Source organism: Camarhynchus parvulus, chromosome 2, assembly GCF_901933205.1.
Source record: "Camarhynchus parvulus chromosome 2, STF_HiC, whole genome shotgun sequence".
Taxonomy (NCBI): domain Eukaryota; kingdom Metazoa; phylum Chordata; class Aves; order Passeriformes; family Thraupidae; genus Camarhynchus; species Camarhynchus parvulus.
This window is the reverse complement of record NC_044572.1, coordinates 41,163,740-41,187,864: the sequence shown is the minus strand read 5'-3', so window position 1 is coordinate 41,187,864 and position 24,125 is coordinate 41,163,740. Positions and strand designations below refer to the sequence as shown.

General features: G+C 41.3%; 1 protein-coding gene across 3 annotated transcripts in view; it reads right to left on the bottom strand.

Moving 5' to 3' along the window:
- Nucleotides 1–15,229, bottom strand: part of TGFBR2 (transforming growth factor beta receptor 2) — a 58,880-nt gene extending 43,651 nt beyond the window's left edge. For 2 of the 3 annotated variants that reach the window (XM_030968792.1, XM_030968809.1), the window contains exon 1: nt 15,092–15,229. In XM_030968792.1, the coding sequence (XP_030824652.1) occupies nt 15,092–15,185 (94 nt within the window). In that variant the 5' untranslated portion in view covers nt 15,186–15,229. The remainder of the gene's footprint in view (nt 1–15,091) is intronic. The other variant, XM_030968801.1, reaches the window with a different exon arrangement.
- Nucleotides 15,230–24,125: the final 8,896 nt, after the last annotated feature.

The window sequence follows — 24,125 nt, the reverse complement described above, 5'->3', positions numbered from 1 at the left end:
CAACCAGGTCCCACATTCTTCAGGCATGATCTCAGCAACCTGGACAGCCAGAATTGGAGCTGACAGAGCAAACTGGCTTCAGCCACAGCTCCTGAGGCCACCTTAAACAAGGACGAGGTCTGCATGGCAAGAGTCTCTATCTGCACAACTCTATGTGCATGCACTGTGTATGCTGAACCAAACCAGAATTTCTGTGGTATTTTGTAACACTCCAGTAAGTGTGGGGAGAAGCTGTGTGCACACAAAGGCTCACAGCTGCCCAATCAAAATAAGCATTTAAATGGATTAACCAGACAACCGTTCTTTCAAACTTGCAATTGTTACACAGCTACATAAATCAGAGGGATTTATAAATATTTGTTTTTCCAGATAAAAGGAGGATATTAGTTGGATTTTTTAAAGTGAATTCACTGCCACTATCTGTCCCTCCAGCCATTAATGAACAAACAAGAAAACAAAACAAAAACAAGGATGTTTTGCATTCAAAACTTGTAGTAACAATTCTAAAATTGTTACCTGGGGATTTTGGTTTAAGCTTAATATAAAAAGACAACTTACTAATGTAAGCAGCATGAAAGACCTGATTTTATTTAGGTTTTTGAAGACCTCTGAACTTGAGGAATATTTGAGAGATCTGGAATTTAAGTTAAGGCACAGCCCACGACTAGAGGATGCTATTATGGTACTAGTTTACAACATAATCTACCAATTATGATAAGACAGAATTCTATGCAATTTCTTTCTCTAGAACTAAATATAATCCATCATTGCTAGGCTGTTTGAAAAACTGTTTCCAAATAAGAAGACTCATTTAACAAGTCTACATCCTTAACACAGGCACAGAGGCTCCTCTGTCAGCTACTGATGGGCAAACACGTTTATGCGGAGCTCTGTTCAGAGCTCCTTTTTACTGTGAGAAGCCATTTTCCTTCAGGAAAATGGTGCTTATGAACCATTCTGTCCCCACACAGCAAGTTTTGAATGACAGATTCAGGAAAACAGTATTAAAAAGAAATTACTCTCTTTCATAATCCATCAGCTCAGCTAAAATAGTAAATCAGAGAAAAGTTAGACACAAATGTAATCCCCTAGGAGTAGAATCACTTTGAATAGATTTGAAGAAAAATACACATCCTTCTCAAATTCAGTAGCTTGGATGGTTATATTTGTCTCTGTCAAGTTACATGCAAAGAAGCAGAATAATAGAATTCAATACCCTGGGGACATGCTATCTTGATAGATGCATCTCACTGCCGCAACTATTAATGGGAATTATATACTGAGTATTGAGAAAAGGGCATATGCATAAAACTACACACTTCTAATGATATTCAACCTTAGGAAAACTTTCTTTTTCAGACTTCTGTTGCAAACATCCTACTGCTGTGGCACACTGTTAGTGAGTTATCAGATTTCTTGGTAAAGAAGTATCTCTCTCAACAAAGCAGCATCTCCATTGTCTGCCAGAGGTAAATTTGCTAACATATCCCCCAGGTATTAGCTGCTCCTTTTCATGCATTTGCAAATTACTCCCCCCAGTTACCTCTGAGTCTGTGAATTGGCTAGCTGGTAATACCACCCTGCTGAAATAAGGGCACAAAATAAGGACTCCTTCATTTCTATCTGAGGTTGAAATTTTACTGGGCTTAAAAGAAAATAAAAGCCATGAGTGAAACCTGCCCATTCTGAAATAAATAGGTGTTTCACCCTTAAATATCTCTCTTGAAACTTCACTGAAAAGTCCTTACCTTTGCCATTATTTCAAAATCACATGCGAAGAGAATTCATTCACTATATCATAAAACTGAGTATTTTAAGGACACTTGCATCTATAGGAGTGCATGGTCCACCCACATTAAAAAAAAATTAACTGTGGACACTAAAAGACCTGCATGTAGGTCCATACAACAACACATTACTCACTGCTTGTAGCACCCAGCCCCTACCAGGGCTTGCATTACTGTTTAAGGGGAGGACATTCCCACATTAGGTGCTGCTCAGCAGGAAGGGACTTGCCAATCTAAAATGTTTAGTCTACCTGCCTGAAGATATGTGAGGGACTGCCCGCTCTTACGCTTCATTTATTATGAGGCAGAATATAATTGTAAATTTAAAATGTACACATCAAGTTGGATTTCCAGGGTTTTTCCCTCTCAGTTGCTTTATGTAATAGTTGTTTACTCTAAATCCACTTTTTCAGTCCTCCAGCTATCTCTTCAGTAATTCTAAAGACCATAATCTTTCACCAGGACTCCAAGACAACATATACACTTGCAAGCTTGTTTAAAAGAAACATTGCAAAGAAAAGACTGATTTAAATCTCTAAGAAATAATTCCTTCTATTGAAGAGAAAGCTGGGAAGAGATAAGACAGAATCACTAGAGCAAGTGCCAAGTAGTAGCTCAGAACCTACCACTACCTCTCAATTTTCATCTGAATACCTCAAACTTCATCCAATTACTTCAACCATTTTTTTTCCTGACAACTAAGAACTGTGAAAAGCAATATATAATGACACTTGATAAATTTTTAACCAGTGCAGTTCAGTTCTGGCACAGTATTAGGTTCCTCTGCTACTACATAATGTTCTTGCTACTGCAGGAGAGATGTTTATTGTCACATATATGAATTAAATTTAATAGGATAAGATCTTCACCAGATGCTGTGATTTCGGAGTGTTGCTATGTCAACTTATACTCATTGATGTTTAATATTTTAGAGCCATCAAATGTTTCTGGATATTGGTCATCATCATCCTTAATCTGGAGGGCACTTATTCAACTGTACAAATCAGTAGGAGTCTGCAGGATGTCTAAGGGCTTCTATGAAATGCCTTGATCTTTTTAATCAAATGCCAAGTGGATTAATAATTACATCATGAAAATACTATTTCAACAACTGTCATTGAGGAAGTTGTGCATAACATGGTCATAGAGCCGAGCCACTCAGCATCCTTTAAACACCATGAGCCAGTTACATGCTTTGTTATGGTTTCTGGCAAAACTGCTCAGTGACATGGGCAGCTCATTCTCTAAACCTGTCACTTTGGCATTTCTCACAAATACTGCACTCATGTAGAACATTGTTTTTAAAAGTGCTCTCATAAGGCAAAACAATTCCAAGCTTTCTCAACACAGTAATAGCTTAGACTATACCAGAGGAAAGTGTTCCATAGCAATAGAGACATTTTTTAAATTCCTTGGATGTAAAATTTTATAACTCATGCATATTTGAAATATCCCCATACAACATCAGTTAGCAGAGCAGTTTAACTGTTTTGTTACTTCTGGAGATGCTAGTCTTAACTCGGAGAGGGATGTGAGTGATACCAGCCTGGTGGTGGAAACCTGCTATATCAAAGAGTCAAAGGTTGCAAGAGCTCTATGACTCTATGGATGGTATTCCCAGTCTGGCCTTCTGAAAGTGAAGCCATTTCACTCAGATAGTTTTGCAAAGCCCTAACTTAGCTGGGTATGTGTTTAACAAGCCAAACCCTGTCTTAATTCAGAGATTCACATTGGAAAGTCCATCACGTGCCTTGGCTCTACTCTAATAATGAAAGTATCCTGTTTGCTAAAAATGCACCCCTTGTGTCTGGGGTGGTTTCACTCACCTACAGCTTCTATTTTTCAGAACGGATGCTTTTTCACCTTTCATAATATCCTCCCCCATGGAGTCTAAAATATCAATTTAGCACAGCTTAAAACCCTATTTTCTACCAACTAACTGTGGCAAACTTCTACATGAGCTCTGCTACCTACAGCGAAGCATTCTGGAAAAGCAGATTTAGCTAGGTTGCACTACCTTAGCTGTGCCTTAAGGCAAATTATCCCAGTTAGTGGTGTTTATGTTATTTATGGTAACTTAACAAGGCATGGCAAAGTGCCTGCATATCTGACCAATCTGACCAACCATATCTCATATGCAGCCAGAGAACAGCAGCTGTGGGTACTAGTCCTAATTCTTTAACTCTTCCTATGCCCAAAACCACAACAATCCATCATGTTGAAAAAGCAGGAAATTATTCACATTAAACTCTCACCTGAAAATGCAAAAAAGGCAGCATGGTTCCAAACAAACAGTACCTCCTCCTTCCTTACCCACTGCAGGCTAAGGACAACAGGGTAGAAATTGATGCCCTGGTAAAAGCAAACTATATCTCATTTCCAAAATGAGATATAGTGGAAACTTAAATCAAAATCCACCTTTTAAAGGGAAAAGTGATGATTGTATGGGCAGTCTAAGTACTCATGCCAAGCAACAGCTTGGAAAAGCAGGTGTCAGTGCTTTCTATTTCTAGGGACGTGGTTATGATAGTGGTAAATGTGCCTTGTCATTAGCTTTCAAGAGTAAGATACTTCAAATAATTAGTGGTTTGCTTCTAGCATTTGCTACCCACCTTCACCCATGAGAAGGCCAGTAAGTTTCTGCCTTCAAACCACCAGTAGGTACATGCCTGATAATCATACTATAAGCCACCAGAAGAAAAAAGCCTGGTTTGGGAATGTGCAAATTAGCTGAACCATGAATAATATATATGTGGACAACTGAGGGAAAAGTTAGGCCTTCAGTTGTCAAACAGAAGAAAGTTACCAAAGCTTCCATGTGCCTCACCAAGCTCCTGGCACACAGACTCTTAACCAGACAAAAATAGGGAAGGAAAAAAGTGCTAATATATTATTGAACTTGACAGGGTGTTTGAGACTGTTGAGAATTTCTGGATGCTCTAAAGGCTTTAATGCAGAATTTCTGTAGAGAAAGAACACGGGTTATGACTCTCTTTGAACCTCAGTTTCCCAATCACAATAGACAAGTGTTGAAACAATCTCTGTTCATTTCCCACAACTTCTAGAATTGTCTATAGAAACTGTAATTAACACATCATTGCATTACTTTTTCCCACATATTAAGCAACACAAGTTGAAACTGTGGAAATACTAATATAAATGATTGTACTGAAGTTTAATGGTGGCCTCAGAAATACAATGGATGAAATAATGGGAAGCTGGAAATCTGTGTTTGAGTCTCTAAAGACTAAGAGGCTTCTCATTTCCTAGTTCACTGCTTTAACCATAAGCTTAGATGCAAAAGTTGCTCTTAGTTGTAAGTCACCAACAAATCGTGTCTCCTTCTCCCATGTGAAATAAGGAGCCTCTAATCCTTTTCAGTCTGTACAGGATGAACTTTCACATCTAATACAGGTACTTTGAAATTTTTTAAGGTCAAGTGCATATTTTTTTAAATAACAGGATATGCCTGATTCTTCATTCTGAACCCCAGTTCCTGAATATTGGTGATTTAGCTGGAATCACATTTTTATTTTCCTTCACAAACATTAAAATCAGGGGATATATATGTATAAGAATCCCTAGGCTGCTCCTGCACTAATAAATATTCATTATGCCAGTGTGGTGTCAGGGAAAAGTGAGAACAGCAAAGCCCCCAGCCAGCCAGAAACCTTAAGGCAAAAGTATAAAATGTGAAAAGTAAGGAATGTGTGAGCAAGAAGCTGATGGATAAAGAAAAACAAAAAAAAGGAAACACATTTTGGTTGTATTTTCTTTTCCAGAAGAGTTATTCTTCCTGCTGAATGTCTTCCTATGCCTATTATCCAGAGCAAAGGGAGAGCAGATATGGCTTTAGTTACAACCAGACAGTGTGGTATTCCTGTTTACATGCAAACTTGGGTTATGATAGCTTTGAAAGCCTCATGGCCTGGCACTGTACTTACCAGATGAGAACACTACAAATGCAATAAAAGGATCAGCTTCCCAGATTTTTGACTTAAGGCATTCCCTTGTGGTAAAGCTGAGTGAGGAAATGGAAGAATAGACTGAGGGGAAGAAGGGAAATTCAATAGCCCAGAAGCATGTATTGCTGACCTAGTTACTTTGTGAAGGCTTAAATAAAGAAGCTTACAAAGTCATGACTATTACATGGTCCCCTCTGATCTTTTCATGAGGATGAGAAATGGTTGTTTTCAGTTTAGAAAGGAAAAAAGATTCTGTATGTAGAGTGTCTCTTTGTTGTGCTGTGAACTCCCTGGAGAGAATATCAGTCACCCTGCAGGGGCTGGAATAATGAATGAATCCATCAGGGAACAGGCTTTCTTCTCCTGTGACATGCTTTGGGGGACCACCCACACACATGTCAACCCTTTTTCTGCAAAGTGCTGCCTCTAAAGCCTTCCCCTGTCTCAGCCAGCAAGGATCCTTCATCCTAGAGCCTTTCATTGATGGAGTTTAGATACTCTCAGGCTGAGGAGTGACATGACCATGGGTCTCACACTTTCAGGGCAAAAGCTCTAACCACCGGAGGACAAGGAGGCAAGGCAACCGTGAAAATCGGTAATAGGAGCTGTGGCGAGGTAGAAGGTACACAGCAGGGCAGCTGGCCTCCTGCCACAGCACGGTCACTGCAGAATCACAGATCCCCTTGTATGCCAGAGACAAATGAGAAGGGTAATTGCTGCATGCTGGTGGGCAGAACTGGTCAAAGGGAATAAAAGATCAACCAGCACCTGGCAAATGACAGCTCTTCTCCATTGGTTCCTGACTGCAGATTGTTCAAAATTTTTCAAAATCTCATGAACTGTTTCCCATTAGTGAAACACAAAGATTTACTCCTTACTTCCTGTACCCTTTCTGTAAGTTTCTCAAGAAGAATGGAACACTCTGAAATCACTACCCAGTCACGTTAAAGGAAAGCTTAAGATAGCTACAGAGCTGAGAGTGGAGCATCCCAAGTGGAGCCTGAATTTGCACAGTGGATACTAACTGCATAAAGAAGGAATATTTTAAGAGACTAGACAGGTGGAGGAAAAAAGCTGAGAAAGGAAAAAGATGTAGTTACATCTATCCTTTTTCCCCAAGCACGGACTTCAGTGGCCCGAAGTTATTCACATACACTGCTGGCTGCAGTACTTGAAGGTACACTGAGTCCTGATGTAGCTATGACTTCACATTTGCTCCAGCCACAAAGCTCCCAAAGCATATGGAAGTTGGTCAGGACAGCCTGGTAATGCTAAAATCAGGAGGGCAGCCAAAATGGCAAGAAATTTAATCTTCCTTTGAGAACTAAGACCTGTCTTAAATTGTTGCCGAAGTGGTGCTATCCAAACCACTGATGTACTGCAATATTATATAACAAGTTTTCAGCAGTATCTAAGCCGCTAATTAGGCTCAGGGATCAGACCAGATCAGTATCTCAAGACACACAAGAATCCTGGATAGCTGCTTCTGCTTTCTTCTCTGGAAATAACCAGAAGAGATAACCCATTACTAATCATCTGTGGTCTGCTTCAAAGTTCAGCCCCTTGTACAGCAACATTAAAGATGTGCTTATATTAGTTAGTGAGATGAAATCTACAAAATTGCCACATTATCATGCAAAAGCCCCAGGCACCATCAAACCATGCCAACAGGTGATGTATAGGCATGATGAACTTAATCCCATTCTGGGCTGCAGAATCCACAGCAGGATTAAAACTGGAGGGAGACGGCTCACCTGCATCTCACATCTAAAATATTTAGATCCAGGAGAATTACAGGTCAACAGTTGATAAATCTAACTGAACTCCCTTTTCTTGTTAAGTCAATAAATTGAGTACCAGCTCACTTATGATCCTTCTGGGTAAAATGTTAAACAAAATTAAAAACCATATCCACATTCTGAGAAGGCATTTGTTCTTTAGTCCTCATTTCGCGTTCTCCACTTTTCTTCCTTATTAACTACACCAGCACTAGAAGCTTATCAGTGATGAGGGAGCTTCAGTTTTCATACATCTTAGGAAATGCACACAAGTGTCTTTAAAGGAAAGTCCTGGTCTTGATGAGAAATCATCCTTCTCAGATATTTATCTTTTTTTGGCACTACCTATCCCACATCGATTCATCTGCATCCTCCCAAATTCCCCTATCATGACTCTTCCTGGGCAAAAATCCTTAATGATACCTTACAATAAGTATGGAAGTGTTCTCTTTCTGAAATCTCCCATTCTTAATGTTCTGAGGGCTTAAAAAAACTGCAGTCAAATTACTCTTTAGCTCCAAGAAAGAGAACCAGATCACTCTGGCTCCTGTAAGACTGATACCACAAAAGCCCCCTCGAGGGAATTACAGCCTCATAACATACAGTTGCCTATTATTTATTCTGTGGCCAGATTCTGCCAGCTGGTATAAATCAGGGCAGGTTCCTCGGCTTGAACAGAGGAAGCTGATTTATGCCAGCTGACAGCCTGGCTGCACGCGCTCCACTTGCACAATGCTAGTTTTTAAAGGGACCTGTTAAAGTGCCCCAGGCACGTAAGAACCACGCTCGGGTCTTTACTTGGAAAATGTTGCTCCAAGGAATAGAACTGTGAGACCTTCCTGCTGCTCTCTGGGTGTACTGTTCAAATTCACAGAAAAAAGTCTCTAAGCCCTGACAGAACCACCATGACCTTGGGAACAAATCTGCATTTTCGAATGTCCCCTGCATAGACCAGTTTTTTTAACTGGGCTTTAATGCTGCATTAAATGAAGCCCATGGGAATATCAATGCAATGTTTTGGAAGAACTGATCAGCTGCAGAGAGGGAAGAATTGATCTTTCAAAACTTGTGTTATTGGTAACTATAAACACACTATAAAGAATGTGGTGTGACTTGCAAATCACTTGCTAAACGTATAGCTTTGGCTGCTTGATAAATCTTTCTTTTTTACCTTAAAACCTCAGGTATCTACTTAAGAGAACAGGGAAACAGCTCATTTGAGGGCGTGGGCTGAAGTGCTTGGGTACGAACAGGAGAGAGTAGGAATAGAAGACAGCTTTCTAATACCTCTGGTTTCAAATTGCCATTGGAAAGGCACAGTGTTAATCCCAAGTGTCACTGTAGGGATGTAACTGCTGGGTTGTCAACTGAAGCATGCTTTAAGTGTGAGGAAGCAGACTCCTCTATCTGCTCCTGAAATCTATTCATTTCAGTCCAATTTTTGCCAAAACACTGTTCTGGGTGAGTAGAGAATTGGAATCCTGGAGTCAGACTAACAGGACTGTTAATAATCAAAATTGTGGTTCCTTTGCATGACACAAATTTCTGAATACAGCTTGTTATTACGATATGAAACAAAGACTAGAAGACTCAAGCCATTCAGAGCACTGCCATTCCCACCCAACAAGGAGCAAATGAACACAAGGCTACAGGTCAACCTGAAAAACACTGTCAGGGGAATGTTTTTCCTGCCCCACAAAGTGCTTCAATATTTCATACATTCTCATATACACAACAGAGTGAAACCAAAATCATTTGAGGTGTTAGATATGGGGATGTCTATATATGCACGCCCAGTGAGAGTGACAGCCCTCCAATATCCTGGGGAGAGTGGATAGGGGGAGCTGCAGTTTCAAACGTGCATTTTGCGAGTCAGGCCATGCACTTAATCCCACCTTTCTTCCACTGACCAGTGTTTAGTCTAATTATTGATTAATGATTACTTTTTTATCTTTCCATATCAGAAATTCCACTGTGGACTAGGGAAGAAACAAAAAAAAAAAAAAAGGAAATGTTTCCTGATGAAAGTTTAATGGAAACGGGTACATTTCCACAAATTGTCTCAGTTTTGACAAATCAGCATTTTCCCATGAAAAACAGTGTCAAAAACTCTCAACCAGCTGTAATTCCAACCAGATTAACTCAGGGATGAATGCCAGCAGGAAGTTCTTGCTAAATACCAGTTGTTTGAGCAAGGGAAAACTATTTCTTCCTGAGACGATCTTCCCAGAGGTGAAAAGGCTTTAAAACCCATACGAAAAAAGGACAGGTAGTTCCAGCTGTAACAACTACAATGGCATTCACAGCAAAATACAGAGCAAGGAAATGGCATATTAAAAAAAACACGCATGAACATGAACAAATCAGCAACTAGTACTTCCCCTGACACTGCTAATGTTATCATTTCTTAAAATCTAGAACAGTTGCTAAAGCTTTGCAGCAATGCAAACAAACTGACATTAGCCTATATGAACTGCTGGGCAGGACCTTTAAAACATGCTTCAATTTCAATTCTGCTAAAATCTCTAGAAGCTATGGACACATACAAATGATGAGCATGCTGTCACCAGGAAAAAATGGAATTAAGCAATTCCTGGTGAGATTTGTTAGTTCTAACTACTCCTCTGGATGAGATTCCATCAGTGGATGGCGTTTGAAGCAATCTGCTGTCTTTACGTATCCTACCCTAAACATCTGTACACAACTAAAACCATGTTCTTTCAGGCAGTAGGATATAAAATGTTGTACTCAACAAGTGCCAGTGCTGCTGCTCTGTTGCTACGCCAGAGTGCAGACATAATATGAAAAACAACTGTTGAAGATTTAGCTGGGTCACTGAGAACCCAATTCTGCAGATGTTTAGTGCCAACCCATTGCTTACAGTGGCATTTGCCCTGTCTCAGTGTGTACGTCCACTCCTTGCTGCAAAAGCAATCTACTCCCTGTAGTAAGAAGCTTCTCTGCTGTTTCTTAATACAACAACTGCCAGTGAAATTAAACTTCCAAAGGACTTTGGCTGTCAAAGCCAAGACATATGCTTTCTGATTTATTTTAGTCTATTTTAACCTTCCAGAACAAGAGTTCATAGAAAAGCAAAAGTAGTTTTTCATGGCCTTTTATTTTATTCTTGAAACCATTTTATAAGGGTTTAAAAATCACTTCCCGTTATCCTATAGGAAAAAAAAAAACCACCCACAAAACAAAAAACCTCTCTAATACCAACAAAATTTAAGGCTAAAGATCAATTAAGTAACCCAAATCTCAGCACTCACTCTTAGACTAGGATTCAACCAACTTTCTTTTTTGTATCAGGACTGGCTCTCCACTACTTTGTGCTGGGAACCCCTTGTACTCTACAACATCGTTAAGAGACTGGTTGATACCTCAGTCAATTTTACTGAGTTTGCAATGCTCTGGCCATACAAAATATCGAATGTTCCTGGGATGTGCCTACCTAGGTATTTCCCCTGAGTCAAAAGGCTCCTCTGTGGCAAAGGAAATGATGCTGCTGTCTCCCACCTGCCACAGGGCACCCTTTCATTCCTCTGCTTGTCAAGTGCCAGAAGGGCTGCGGGAACCATGGGCAAATCAGGGCTGTAGCAGCCTGTGTCCCCACGGCTGATCCCAGGACCACAGAGGTGGCTGGAAGCTCTGCCTTTCACTGTGGGCTGGACTGCAGCCATGCCAGGCAGGGTGGAGATTGCACGATCACTTTCATCAGAATCTGTCACAGCACGAGTGAGCATGTTTCATACCTAGCTGATATAAATGCACCCTGTTATGCAAGATCCAAGAGTAACAGATTGGGCACAACCTGTTGGTTTTGCTCATTTTGACAGTACTGAAAGTAAAGCACAGCTCTTCTGAGGTCAGAGGAGTGGCAGTGAATGTTAGCAAAGTGCATGTAGCACATACATACATTACTGAGAAAAGAGTTCCTCTGCGAATGCAAAAAAAACCAAAAAAACCAAAACCAAAAAACCAATAATGTATCACTTTAAAAATATCTTGCAGAGGAAATATAAGCATCGGAAACTCCAACAACCAGTGCTACAGTGATACTGGGCTCTTTTTTTTCTCCCCTCAAAAGAGCAAATGCTTTCTAAAAGCCTTTGAAAAAAAACTTGCAAAAACCCCCACAAACCAAACCATGAGGAATTTTCCTTCTGGTAAGAGCCTGACACCATGTTTCCTCCCATGTTCAGAGTTAACCTTGTCACAATGACAACTTTTATTAGGCCCCATTATAGGATGCTGCATCTTTCAAACTGTAACAATTCATCCCAGAAAGGAGTATTTCATTTTGAAGCAATGTTGCTTGACTAAATATAGGTCATATAATAGTAAGTGTTTATAAAATATGAGTGAAAAAATACAATGAATATGAAAAACTCTGAATTACTCTATTGTCCTTTTTTTTAATTACTTTTAAAACTGTTTCAGGAAACCTGCTATAACTCTGTATAACTCTACTAATGTTAATGGAACAATATTCATTTGCAGCAGCTTAAGATCTGGCTCATAATTTTTTAATAGAAAACATTCCGATATGGAATTCACCACCTGAGTATTAGAGAAGCTTATTAATGCCAATTTACTAAAAACAGCAAGTAAACAAAAGTGTTTTTCAAAGTCTTAGGTATAAAAGTCTCACAATTCAAGGATACCCCATAAATAGAAGAAAATGCAATATCATCTCTGATACATCCCTACTTCCCTTCTGAAATACCTGGAAAAATGCCAGTTTTAATGGGGGGCAGGAATGCATTTTGGACTCAATCCTGTTACAAACATGTTCCATCCCGTTACAAGATGTTTGCTCTCCTACTTCCCTTTTGCAAACATCTGAAGCTCTAAATTTGATTTTCATACTATACAATTAACTAATTCTGATATGGCTTTCAAAAAAACCAGACAATAATGCAAATAGAGTTTGGCTGAATGGAGATATTAAGTTCCTGATGTTCAGATATGAACAATTATTACATGGGCGATTCCAAGGAACAAATTTCTGGTTATGATAACCCAAAGACACACTACAAATTCATATTCACTTGAACACACTAACACCAATTCCTTACGTGGGCAACTGCTGTTTTGCACTGCCATTAATTGATAAAATGCTCAATAAATCACTCTAAATCATTTGAAAAAAAGAACACCTCTCCCCTCTACTCTATGTAAAAAGTCAATTACTTCTGTGTAGTACAGAACATGAGAGTATCTTCTTCAAAGGAGACAATTCCTATTAAATCTGTTCATGAATTTGTGGGTTTGTCCAGAATCTTTATGGGAATGTCATTCTTGTCTAATATTTTGCTGTGAAGAATGTTAAAATAAAATTTTACCTGGTGCTTTTTTAACTAGCCATCTGGTTAGTTACTAGGCATACCTGGGAACTGAGCTCTTCTGAGACTGATATATCTCCTTTTTTTCAGCCTCACTATACTGATGAATTATTACAAAATAAGTAGCTTTTTTTTTCCTGTTTTGTTTTCCTCCAAGCATTTGGCAGCTCTAATTTTCATTCTGGTGCCAAATAACTACCAACATCCAAACTTCACACTTTCTGCTCCACAGAACTGTTGCTTTCTGATCAACTCTTCTGTCATAATAGAATTCTATGGCACAATAGAATCCTATGGTGATTATCAAAACAGCTTTTGAAGCTGTGGGATAGATTATCTGACAACAGGCCAACTCAGTTTTGGTTATTGAGGGCTGTAGATGAAGATGAGTATGAAAAATGCTGGAATTGTAACTAGTTTATGTTCTTTTTCCTCTCTGGACCTATGACAAGAAAGAAGAACAAACTCTTGAGCCATGCCTGCTTTTAAAAATCGACCCATAGTTTGAGACTGTCTATAACTGACTGAATGGGGGGAAAAAAATGTAATAATAACACCAGATTAACAAAAGCTGAGTTTCTCCATTTAAAGTTTTTTGTGATGGGAATCTGCAGAAGTTTGAGGCTGGGGTCAAAATAAAGGTCATCACTAGTTGAGTAAGATTTATGCTAATGAAAAATTATAGAGAAAATACATATAATATTAACAAGAAGCTATACACCTCAAATTTAATATAACTTTGAGTTGTGGGACACCATAGTCTCTTATTCTTACACTGTTCTTTTCTTCTGCCCTAAGTTTTCATGAGTAACTTTGCAGGTATGCAAAACCTGTTGACTTTGACAGGGCTGTTAATGAAGCATGAAGTTAGTCAAAACTGCACATAGCTAAAGGCAGTAGCTATTCAAGAGTTATCCACTTTATATTATTATGTTTCTGCCAAAATTTGGGATCAACAGCTGACCATGAATAGACCAGACAGGAGAATCAGAGGGCCCAGGGCAAAGTTTGTAGAAGCCCAGGTGTGCACACCTTACCTGAAGATAAAACCAGATGTGCCATTACAAGACATCTTAGAAAGTTTCTTAATTCTTCACAAGTGTTTCAGATGCAGTTTGCTGCAATCTCTTGTTCTCCTTTTAGGTTCACCACTTGTTCTGCAATGTGATTTAGGGCCTAATCTTGATATTACAGATGTGAATTTACAGATGTGGGTGACTACTGGTAGGACAGAGATGGAAGGCTGCTCAGGGCAGGAATCTTGGTTTTGCAGCAGAACTTTAGGCTCATAGTATATTATAAATTATGATATGAAAAATACTGCAATATTGCAGACCCCAAAAACCTATCTAAGGATGTCTTGGTAGAAGCAGGGTAAGGATTATAAAGTGCACTTTTAAAGTGAGCCAAACAACATGCACAGTCAGTGCTGGAGGAATGAGTGCTTTTCAGTCCAACTGCTCACAGCCACGGCTAAACTCTGCTCTTAGCAGAAACTCTCACGAAACCCAAGTGCGGGTAACCAAGTGCAGACCCGCGCAGCAGCGGGCTCTGTGGCCACGCACAGGCCCTCTCTCTGAGCCACCCGAGGCACTCCGGCTGTGTGGCCGGGGCTCTGCAGCACACACGGTGCCCAGCCGAGCGGCGGTGCAGCACACACGGTGCCCGGCCGAGCGGGGCTGTGCAGCACACACGGTGCCCAGCCGAGCGGCGGTGCCGGGGCCGGAGGGCGCTGCCAAGGGGCCGCGGTTCCCCCGGCCCGCGACCCGGCCCGGCCCGGCCCTGCACATGGGGCCGGCACCAGGTGCGGGAGCCGCCGCATCAGCTACGGGCAGGGCCTGCAGCCCTTCCCCCGGCCACCGCAGGCAGCCCCCCAGATGCCCTCTCCGGGCTCCTCCGGCCCGAGCAGACCCGGCTGATTTCCTGCCAAATCCGCTCCTTTCTCTCCCCTATTCCCTCCACGGACGGACCGCAGCTTTGGCCGCGAAACCCCGAGATTCCCAGTCCTTTTTTCCCCGCTTACTCTCCCGCAGGGCCATCAACAAACACGCTCACCCCCTCCCGAAATGTTTCCAGCCTCAAAACTTTCTTAGCAACCGTGTCCCCCGCCTCCCGCGGCGGACGCCTGCCCCTCGCCGCCGGGCCTCGTCCCCTCCCGCCCCGCTCCGGCCCCGGCAGCTGTCAAGCGGCAGCGCGGGCCGGCGCGCACTTACCCTGGAGCAGAACGGGGACCGAGCTGCCCATGAGCACCCAGAGGGAAAGGCGCAGCAGCAGCCGCCGCAGGCTCCTCGGCAGCCGGGGAGTCATCGCGGAGCCGGATCGGCGCGGCCGGCGAGCCGCGGGCGGGGCGCGGGGGCGGCGGGGGAGGCCGCGGCGGCGGTGGCGGGGCTGGCGGGGAGCGGGGCTGCGCCGCTCCGCTGCTCGGGACCGCGGGTGACTCACTGAAACTTCACTTCGGCGCTGCAGGGGAAACAGGAAATCTTAAACTTCGCAAACAGCTGGGCAGGACTTTCTTACTCTTACAGTAGTTCCTTCTCCCCCTTCCCACAGTCATCCCCCTCCCCTGCTCTCGCCCTTTTTCTTTCCTTTTTTTTTTTTTTTTTTTTTTTTTTCCTTTTAACATGAAACCTCACCCAGTTTGGTGTCAATCATCTGCCAGAGGCCAGCCCCTCTCAGGTCTGGCTCTCCCACCACAAGCACGTCGAGGCCAGCCCCGACGTGCAGCCCGGATCGCTGCGCCTGCCTCCCTCCGAGGCGGGGACCGGGCACGGGCACCCGCCCGGAGCTGCACCGTGCCTGGCGGGGAGCCTCAAGGTCGACAGGAAACCGCCAGCTCGGAGGGCTACTACTCCCTCCCTGCGAGTTGAAAAGGACCCAGTCGAGTCATCTGGGACACGGGGACTTTGCAGAGCTCCTCCCCGCATCCGTATCCCTGACCTTAACGATGCTGCTGCAGCAGCCTGTTTCCTCCTCTGCAGAATGGGTATCAGAAAGAAGGACGTAGCCCCCAGATGAACTAAAGCAGGGAACAAGGGAGGTTGAAGTCAGGGTAACAGCAAGAAATATTCACACAGGCTAGCTGGGCACTCAGCTTGCAGATGTTGAAGCTGACTGGAGCAACTTGCCACCTGCTGCTTACTTAGCTCCCAAATAGGCTGGTTGTGCTCTGCTTTATCTCAAATGCTGTGTATGTGGACACAAATGAAGTTTGTCTTCGACCCTCTCCAAAGGAACTTCTACCAGAGATTTTGCCTTCTCTGCAAAAGGGAAGTTGCACCCAGGATTCGGAGAGTAGGATCACACTGATGCCAGCTTTTCATGGCCCAGTCAGAGACTGTAAGAACCATTCAGTTTTGAACCTGAATGAGGCTTGAGCTCTCCACCAGTATAAATCCAGCCACTGCACAGCCAGCAGTTGTATTGAGACCCACTTTCAGCTCACAGTCTTCCTTCCTCTCTGATTTAAATGGCTGGGCATTGATTGAAGGGTAAACTGATGTACATGGGGATAATTTGAGGGCGATTGTTCCAACATTGTTGATTCACTTTTGTCTCAGTTAAAACACTAGTTAGAGATACAGATCTGAGTATTTCAGAAAGAGGGCTAAGCCCTTGGGGGATATATATGTAATTCATGCTCTGCATGTCCCAGATCACCTCTGTTTGAATTTGGAAATGTTTGCATAAAGAATTTAATTGGCCTATAACAGACATTAAAAGAAAACATTGTGCTTTTATGTAAATTTAGTTTTAAACACTCCCTAAATGCATATTTTCACCATGAAGTCTCAGTTTACAGTATGAAGTCTCATAAACCTCTCTCCAAGAGCATTTTCCTCTCCCTCACCCTCTTTTAATATAGTCAAGATTCGCTCAAACAGGTGGTGGTTCCCAACCCTCCAGAGGTAAGAAAAGTTGCAGACTCCCCTTTGAGCACAGACTGGAGTGTTCTTATCAGTTCCTGTGCACCAGCTCTGTGCTAGAAGGTGACTGTGTGTGCAGTATCCACTTAAACAAAAGCATTTCTCAACTCCCACAAGTATATACTGTGCGCTGTACACTGCTCTCTCAGAGCTGTCTAGTTGCAGGTGCCAAAGAGTTGCTGTTTGCTTAGAAAGTTGGCTGTGTGTACTGAACTCTCCTATTAGTTTCTGGTGACTGCCTTCCAAGATGAAAAAGAAGTTTAAAAGCAAACAAGTACAGATTTAATATTACTATTCAAACCTGTCACAAACTAGATGTGACTTGGCAAGTCACACCTTGCATCTCTCTCCCTCACATGAGTGCTATGGCTCTTCTCCAATATAGGCATATTTTGCCCAGTGTCTCTCTTCCAGGGTCTGGCGGTAGGTGAGGGGCTGGCAGGAGATGGTGCCTTTGGGAAGGGCTGTATTCAGGTTTCCAACAGTCTCAAATCCTCGAGTTCAGCCAGGCATCACTGCCCCTTCTCTCACACGAGGTGATACGGCACCTGTTAGCCAGCAAGTGAGGAGTCTACAACAAGTGGACTTCAGGAATTTGATATTTCCATTGTAAGGACTGCCTTTATTTTTACAGATACATCATGCAGTGAGGATTGTGCTACAGCTGAGATTTTGGTGTTCAGAGAACCCCAGTGAGAGTGAGAGATGTTACTAGAATGTTTTTGTGTGGAAGGAAATCTTGCCTGGATATCCTCAGGGGAAAGGTAGTGTATCTTTGTCACCAATAGCCTGTGTGGAAGTCAAAGTAAAGCCAACATTGGATCACAGATTTATCCCAGACAGGCTTATTAGCGAAAACTCATATTTTGCCTTTTTGAGTACTACAAACCTCCCTGTTAGGGCCCAAATGCAGCTTAATCAGGATTCCCTGGACAACCAAAATATATGAAAGAAGACTAAGCTGGTAATTTCTTTCCATTTCCTTGTTCATAGCTCCCAGTTCCCTGTTTTCAGATAGCAGTTTCTTCTAAATTGAAACTGTGAGTACTTAACCTCAGCCTGACTGAGGTAGAGGAAGAGTCCTCTTCAAAAAGTGGGAGATTAATGGTGTAAATAATAATCTCCAGCCTGACAGGGTAAGGGAAGACAGCTACTTGCAGTTCCTCACTTAAAAGGCAAAATATAAAAGCACTGAATATTGTGTTTTCTTTCTGAGCCTTGGAAATATATACCAAGAACACAAACAATTTAGTACCTCTTGTATCTCAGGGTCTCCTAGTGAAAACATGCTAACTGCTCCTTGCTGCAGGTTTTAAGTACAGCTTTTAAAACACTCCATAAAACTACTGAGTATAAATGATACTCTCTTTGTTATTCTAACTATTTTCTAGCTTTCAGTATCTTATTTCTGTCAAAATCCCACATGAACTACAGCATTATCCTTGTAGAAAAACACTTTCAAGCTTCTACAAACCATGCATTGTTACTAAAAAGTTGTTGTTTCACTGTACTTAATGTACACTCAACTCAAAACCATTCTGCTCACAGCCACAAGCTGCTGATGTCCACAATAAAGCAATTATTTTGATTTGTTTATTAACTCCAGTGTTGCTTTATGTAACAATCCCAGAACAAGATAGTTCCCAGATGCAGAATTAAGTAAGGCCTATACAGTTGCACTAACACAATATAATATTCATGCCTCTGTAGAGCTGATATATGCGGTGTGGGGTGAGACATCTCAAGTTACTTTAGCTGCCCAAAAGTCAGCCTTGGACTGAAGTTCCAGGAGACGGCTGAGAAAACCCATCGCCTTTCTCACCATCTGATGGAGCAGTCCTGTTTTTTTCACTGTGATGGGATAGTCCCAGATCAGGTTCAAGAACCAAAGGATGGAGAACAAATGCTGGATGAACAGAACTGCCATTTTGGTGGCAGCAGGCTATTAGGTCACCCACATTCCCTTGGTCATCCAAGGAGGGTAAGGAGTCTAGATATTTAAAAAACCTTCTAAACACAAAGAGCTGATGATAAGGAGCATGATTAGCCTAGACATCTGCTTGGTAGGTATCTGATGTTAGATGACATGAATGCTAAAGAAAATGCTCTTTGAATTGTATACATCACATAAAGTAAGGTACAAGATGCTTTACCCATTGGCAGTCATTGGAGTTAATGCCTGTGATTTTTGTTTGGAATGACACGAGGCAACCAGGTACATAGTATGCTGATATTGCCTTACTGAAACTATTTATGAAGTAACTAGAATCAGTAGTTTGACCCAAATAAAAACATTGATGACTCTGGACAAGTCTTGTCATAACTACTTTCAAAATAAAAATAGGAAATCTGCTTTACTTTTCAAAATAAAAATAGGAAAAACTAACAGTCCCATTTTGATGTTTTCATTGTGATACAGATTGGCTTTTGTTTTGAAGCAGAGTATTAGTTTTGAATTTTTTTTTGTTCTCCCTGTGTTACATATGAAAAAAAGTACATGGGAACAATATCTGACACTTTGATTTCACTACAGTTAGGCAAGAATTTTATTTTTCTGGGAAATTTTGGCATTTCAGTTCAAATCAAAGTCAAATTTTGTAAGCCTGTATTCTTTGAAACTCAAAACCTCCGTTCACTGCAGTACTCTGTTCAGGAAACTGATGTTTGCCTGCTAATTTTCAAATTGAGGGTGCTTGGCATGGAGCATTAGCCTTTCAGCATCCTTGATAAAAGCTCTGCCTGTCTTGTGTTTCATTGGCTGAAGAACACATTGTCCTCTTTGGAGCAGTGTGAAACTGTTGTGCCCTGTATCACCATTTGAATAATATTTCTCTTTTAATTTAGGTTATCATAGAACACAGAATTACAGCTACTGTTAAATGCAGTCTTCTTATTTTGTATAATCACTGGTTTCAACTTGTTATTGATAATTTGCACCATTATGAGAACACACACACCCTTAAGCAAGGACATTTACAAATGGTTACATTCACTGGAAAATGTTTTTCAAAACTTATAAAATGTGTTTGGACTTAACACAGCATTTATGCTTATCTCAAAGATATAATCAAATTAAAACATCTGTTGTGGGTAATCATCCATCAGAAAAAGGAAATCAGCTTGTTATCAACTCCTGCATACATCAGAGGCAACAACAATAATGTTATCTTCAAGATTTATCTCAGTAAAGCTTTCTGCACAAATCTCCTGAATGACACTTATCAAAATGAGGTTTTGAAATATTATTTGAATTAGCACTCAATTCTCAGGGAACTGCTGTTCATATGATCTCTGACTTTTAGCTAGAATGCAAATCATTTCTAAGCTTCACCGAATTGGCTTGCTCTGTGTTTACTGTGACTGTGTAAATACTCTGCAACAGTGAAAGCAGAACTATGTTAGTGTCAGAAGAGGTATCTTTCTGCAGTGCTTCTGGCAGGAAACACCATTAATGTCACCACACAACCTTTAAACTAAAACTTCCATCTTATTTTTCCAAAAACAAAGGACATTTGGAGACTTTATACTGTTTTCTTCAGCTTCTACAAGGAGTATCTGAGCTGGAGGGAAACTTGCACACTTCCACAAGTGTGTTGTATTTTTGTGTGGAATCTTCTACATGTGAAAAGAACTTGTAAAATTAAGTCTAGATGATGTGGCATTCTTAAAAGACATGAAAACAAATTATTACAGATGTGCTCTGCATATAATTTAAGTTGCTCAAAAATATGGTTACCCATGGAACCTGTCTTCATTACCGCATAATTTGTAGTATTTACTATCATCAAAGCTTGTTTTTATAGGCTCTTCATTAGAAAGAATTTGAACATTGGATGCCAAGCCTCAGAAAATATCTGAAACTATCAAAGAACCTCAGTAGTAAAACACAGAGGCCCTTCTGTTTCATTTTTCCCACAGGAACAAAAGGGAGTTGTGTATCTATCATAAAATATATCCCTAAATCTAATCAGAAAGAATCTCAGTACTTCAACCACAAAGCCCTAGAACTGAGGAAAGCCTCCTCCCACCCCACCAAGCAGAAGATCATGTCTGTGTTGTTCAGGAATGCAGCACACTGATGATGTTAAAGTGGCTCATTTGACCGCGATCTTTAAACAAATTTATTTGCGATAGCACAGCTGTTCCTCTCAGGAAGGAAATGCACGCTTCCATAATTTTTATCTGCAAGGCAACTTTACGATCTGTGGTCACAGGAGGTGGCTACTGTGCTTTAGAGGTCAAAAGTAAGCAGTTCAGAAGGATCCAGAATGCCTTGGGAGTTGGATGTTGCTCCAACAGAGCTGACCCCATAACAAATCAGCAAACTGTGGCTTGCAAATAACTTAGCTAATAAAATTCACTTTTGCTATTTTCCTCTTCTGTTACCAAGAGCTTCATGAAAGTAGCCTGCAAGTTCCATTTTCAGGCTGTACACACACAGTCTCCCACATCTTCCAACTGCTGTGACATCTCCCCAGTTGGACAATGCTCTCCATGCAATCCTACCAGACTTGAATGTTGGGCAAGCATTTCCAGTCACATCTCAGGCCAGAGTGGCCAGGCTACCACCAGTGGTTTGAACTCCTGGCTGTAGCAGTCTAACACTGAGCAGTGAAAGTTACACCATGCTCACCGCAAACTCTCAGATGTGAAGGATACCTACTCTGTCTGCTAAGTTGGGACAAACACTGGGGCATTAAAGACCTCTGCAAGAATGAGGCAAAGGTTATTAAACCACAGCTTCAGTGATGCTCAACATTCCCTGCATCACTAGAACAACACAGGGGCTATTAGAGAAAGCTTTAATGTAATTTGCACCCATTTTGTTACTTTTTTCAATATTAAAGTGTTATAGATAATCCTTAACCGGGAATTAAATGCTTTGGAGGTAATAAAAGATTCATATTGACTCCACTGTCTATGGAGAAATAACATGGTATTTTCTGTCAATTTGGCAATTCTGGAGTGTCAATTTCCCAAGTTCTATGCCTAGATATTGACTTCAGTGAGGGAACAAATGCACATTGCTGGTTCAAAGTCAGTTTTCCCTTCCATAAAAACGTGTACCACATTTCTTGCTCAACTTAGCCCTGTGTGGAAGGATATTTCTGTCTTTGGAGAAACCTGATTGGTAATTCTTCTTCCTACTACAAATGGAGGTGCAATTGACAATGATGAAGGATGAGAGTGTGAGTGAATATTTGATGTCTCTTCACATGCTTTGAAGTATAGATAACGAGACATCTTGTCCAGTGCTACCATAGTTTGATCTCTGAATCATGCAGCAGTTGGAGCCTTCCTGTCCTGAGGGACCTCTGCCAATATTATATCAAAAAAATCTCAGAAATTGAGGAGTTTGTAGGCTTTCTGGTGCGTAAAACAGCACAGCCAGGCAGAGTGGGATGTTGTACAGAGAAGTGTAATGATGCTCCTTAGGGAGAGAGAATATCCTGTTCAAGTCAGACTGAATTTTCTGAAGAGCTTTTTTAGTTCTTGCTATTTATTTGATGCATGCATTTGCTTGCCATAAATACTAGCCTGGTTTTCATCTCTACCTTTTTTGATCATTTCTGAAACATACTAATGTTTCAGAAATAAGAAAAGATGGAAAAATCAACTTCAATAATCTCCATCACAAATGAAAAATAATTTACAGCTGTCTGCATGACATTGCTCTTATATGATTTCAATGTTTTTCCTTTAAAGGGCATGCTGTTCTATATTGGCATTGTCTTTCTTTTCATCGTTTTGTTGCCTATTTTTGCCTCCATTCTTTGGGTTCCTTTCTCCCATTTATCCTATTCTCTATTAAATCTTTCCTTTGTTTCTTTCAGTTAATTTGTTCTGAGTGTTATAATCTATCCCCACTGATGTTTCCTTTGGGTGTCAATGACAGACAACTATGTAAAATTAATTTTTTTAACATCTTTGCTATTACTACTACGTCTGTCAAACAATGCTAATGTTAGACTTACAAACTGCTTTTTCAAAACTGTCTTTGCTAGTGTGTGCACATTAATATTTCACCTAAAAAAATCATGACTATTAGTTTCGCAATTAGCAACTACCACACTCTCTTAATTAAACAGTGGTAAAACCTCTGGGCCTCACATAGTGTTTTTTAGTCAAAACCCTGAATAAAGGGCACAGGGAAATGAGAGTGGCATAACAGACTTCACAGCTCATTTACTTGCCCTCTTAACCACAATAAAGAGTCCCAGCCCAGGCTGGTCTCTATCTCATTACCACCCTCAAAAATTTCTAGCTGTTTTCAGATGTGCTGATAAGCTGATATGTAATGTCCTGTAAAAACACCATGGCATGAGGTCCCACCTTTTCTAGCAGTGCAATCATATATGTGCGTGTGGTGCTGGCAGCTGAGCTGGGGTTGGTGTAGCAGAATGAACTTGGTCTCCTGTACAGAACCTGTTTCCACTCCTGTCTGATCTACTTATGCATCTTAGTGCTGTGTTGGGGAGTACAGTTCCTATTTTCATTGTAAAGAGGTGTCTATTTTGCAGTGATCACATGAGCTGCATTCTCTCACCTGGTCCTTCCAGTTGGTGAGTCCCCTCTCACAGTCTCCCTGCAGCTATTTCTAGCCCTTCTGAGTTCCCGCCAGCTGCCATTTCCTGCTCAGCCCACTCAGCACACTGCATGGTTTGCTAGACAGCAGCCCCCAGGGCTGGCATGGTTTGACATTGTTGCTTTGGGTTGTTGTGCCCTTCAAAGAAATGCTGGGGTACATGCCTTTGTCTACCCTGTGTGGGTCACACTCCGTGGCTCTTGTGAAAGATTTTATCTGTAAAGTTTCTTAAACCCAATAAAGATTAAAGGAAAAATGCTATCTGAAACACCTACTAGGTGTTAATTTCTTTCCTTACTTAGCTGCAGTGGGCAAGAGAATTTAAAGGGCAAACAGGATTTTTAGCACTTCAATGGTGTGATTTGCTGGTGTCAGAGTCATACAGTCAATAATGATTGACAAGGTGGTTTTCATCTCTGAATTTCTACCCATAAAAATGTGGAGTAAGTGCTATCTTAGACTCTTTAAGAACTTGGATCTCTAGCTGTTGTTTATTGATTAGTTTTGATGTTGTTCATCCTCTTGGGTGTTGATGAGAACAATTGGAATCAGTCAAGGACCAAATTTTACACAGACATTTCAGGTATTGTTCCTTTCCTTGCCCACACTAAGCCAGACATGGCTGCCAGCCCAATCATTTAGAACACAGGCTCCAAAAGTCTCCAGTACCACAGAGCATCCCCTGAAAGTCACAATCCCTGCCATTTGTGCCATGACAAATGGTGCCAGTTTGTATTG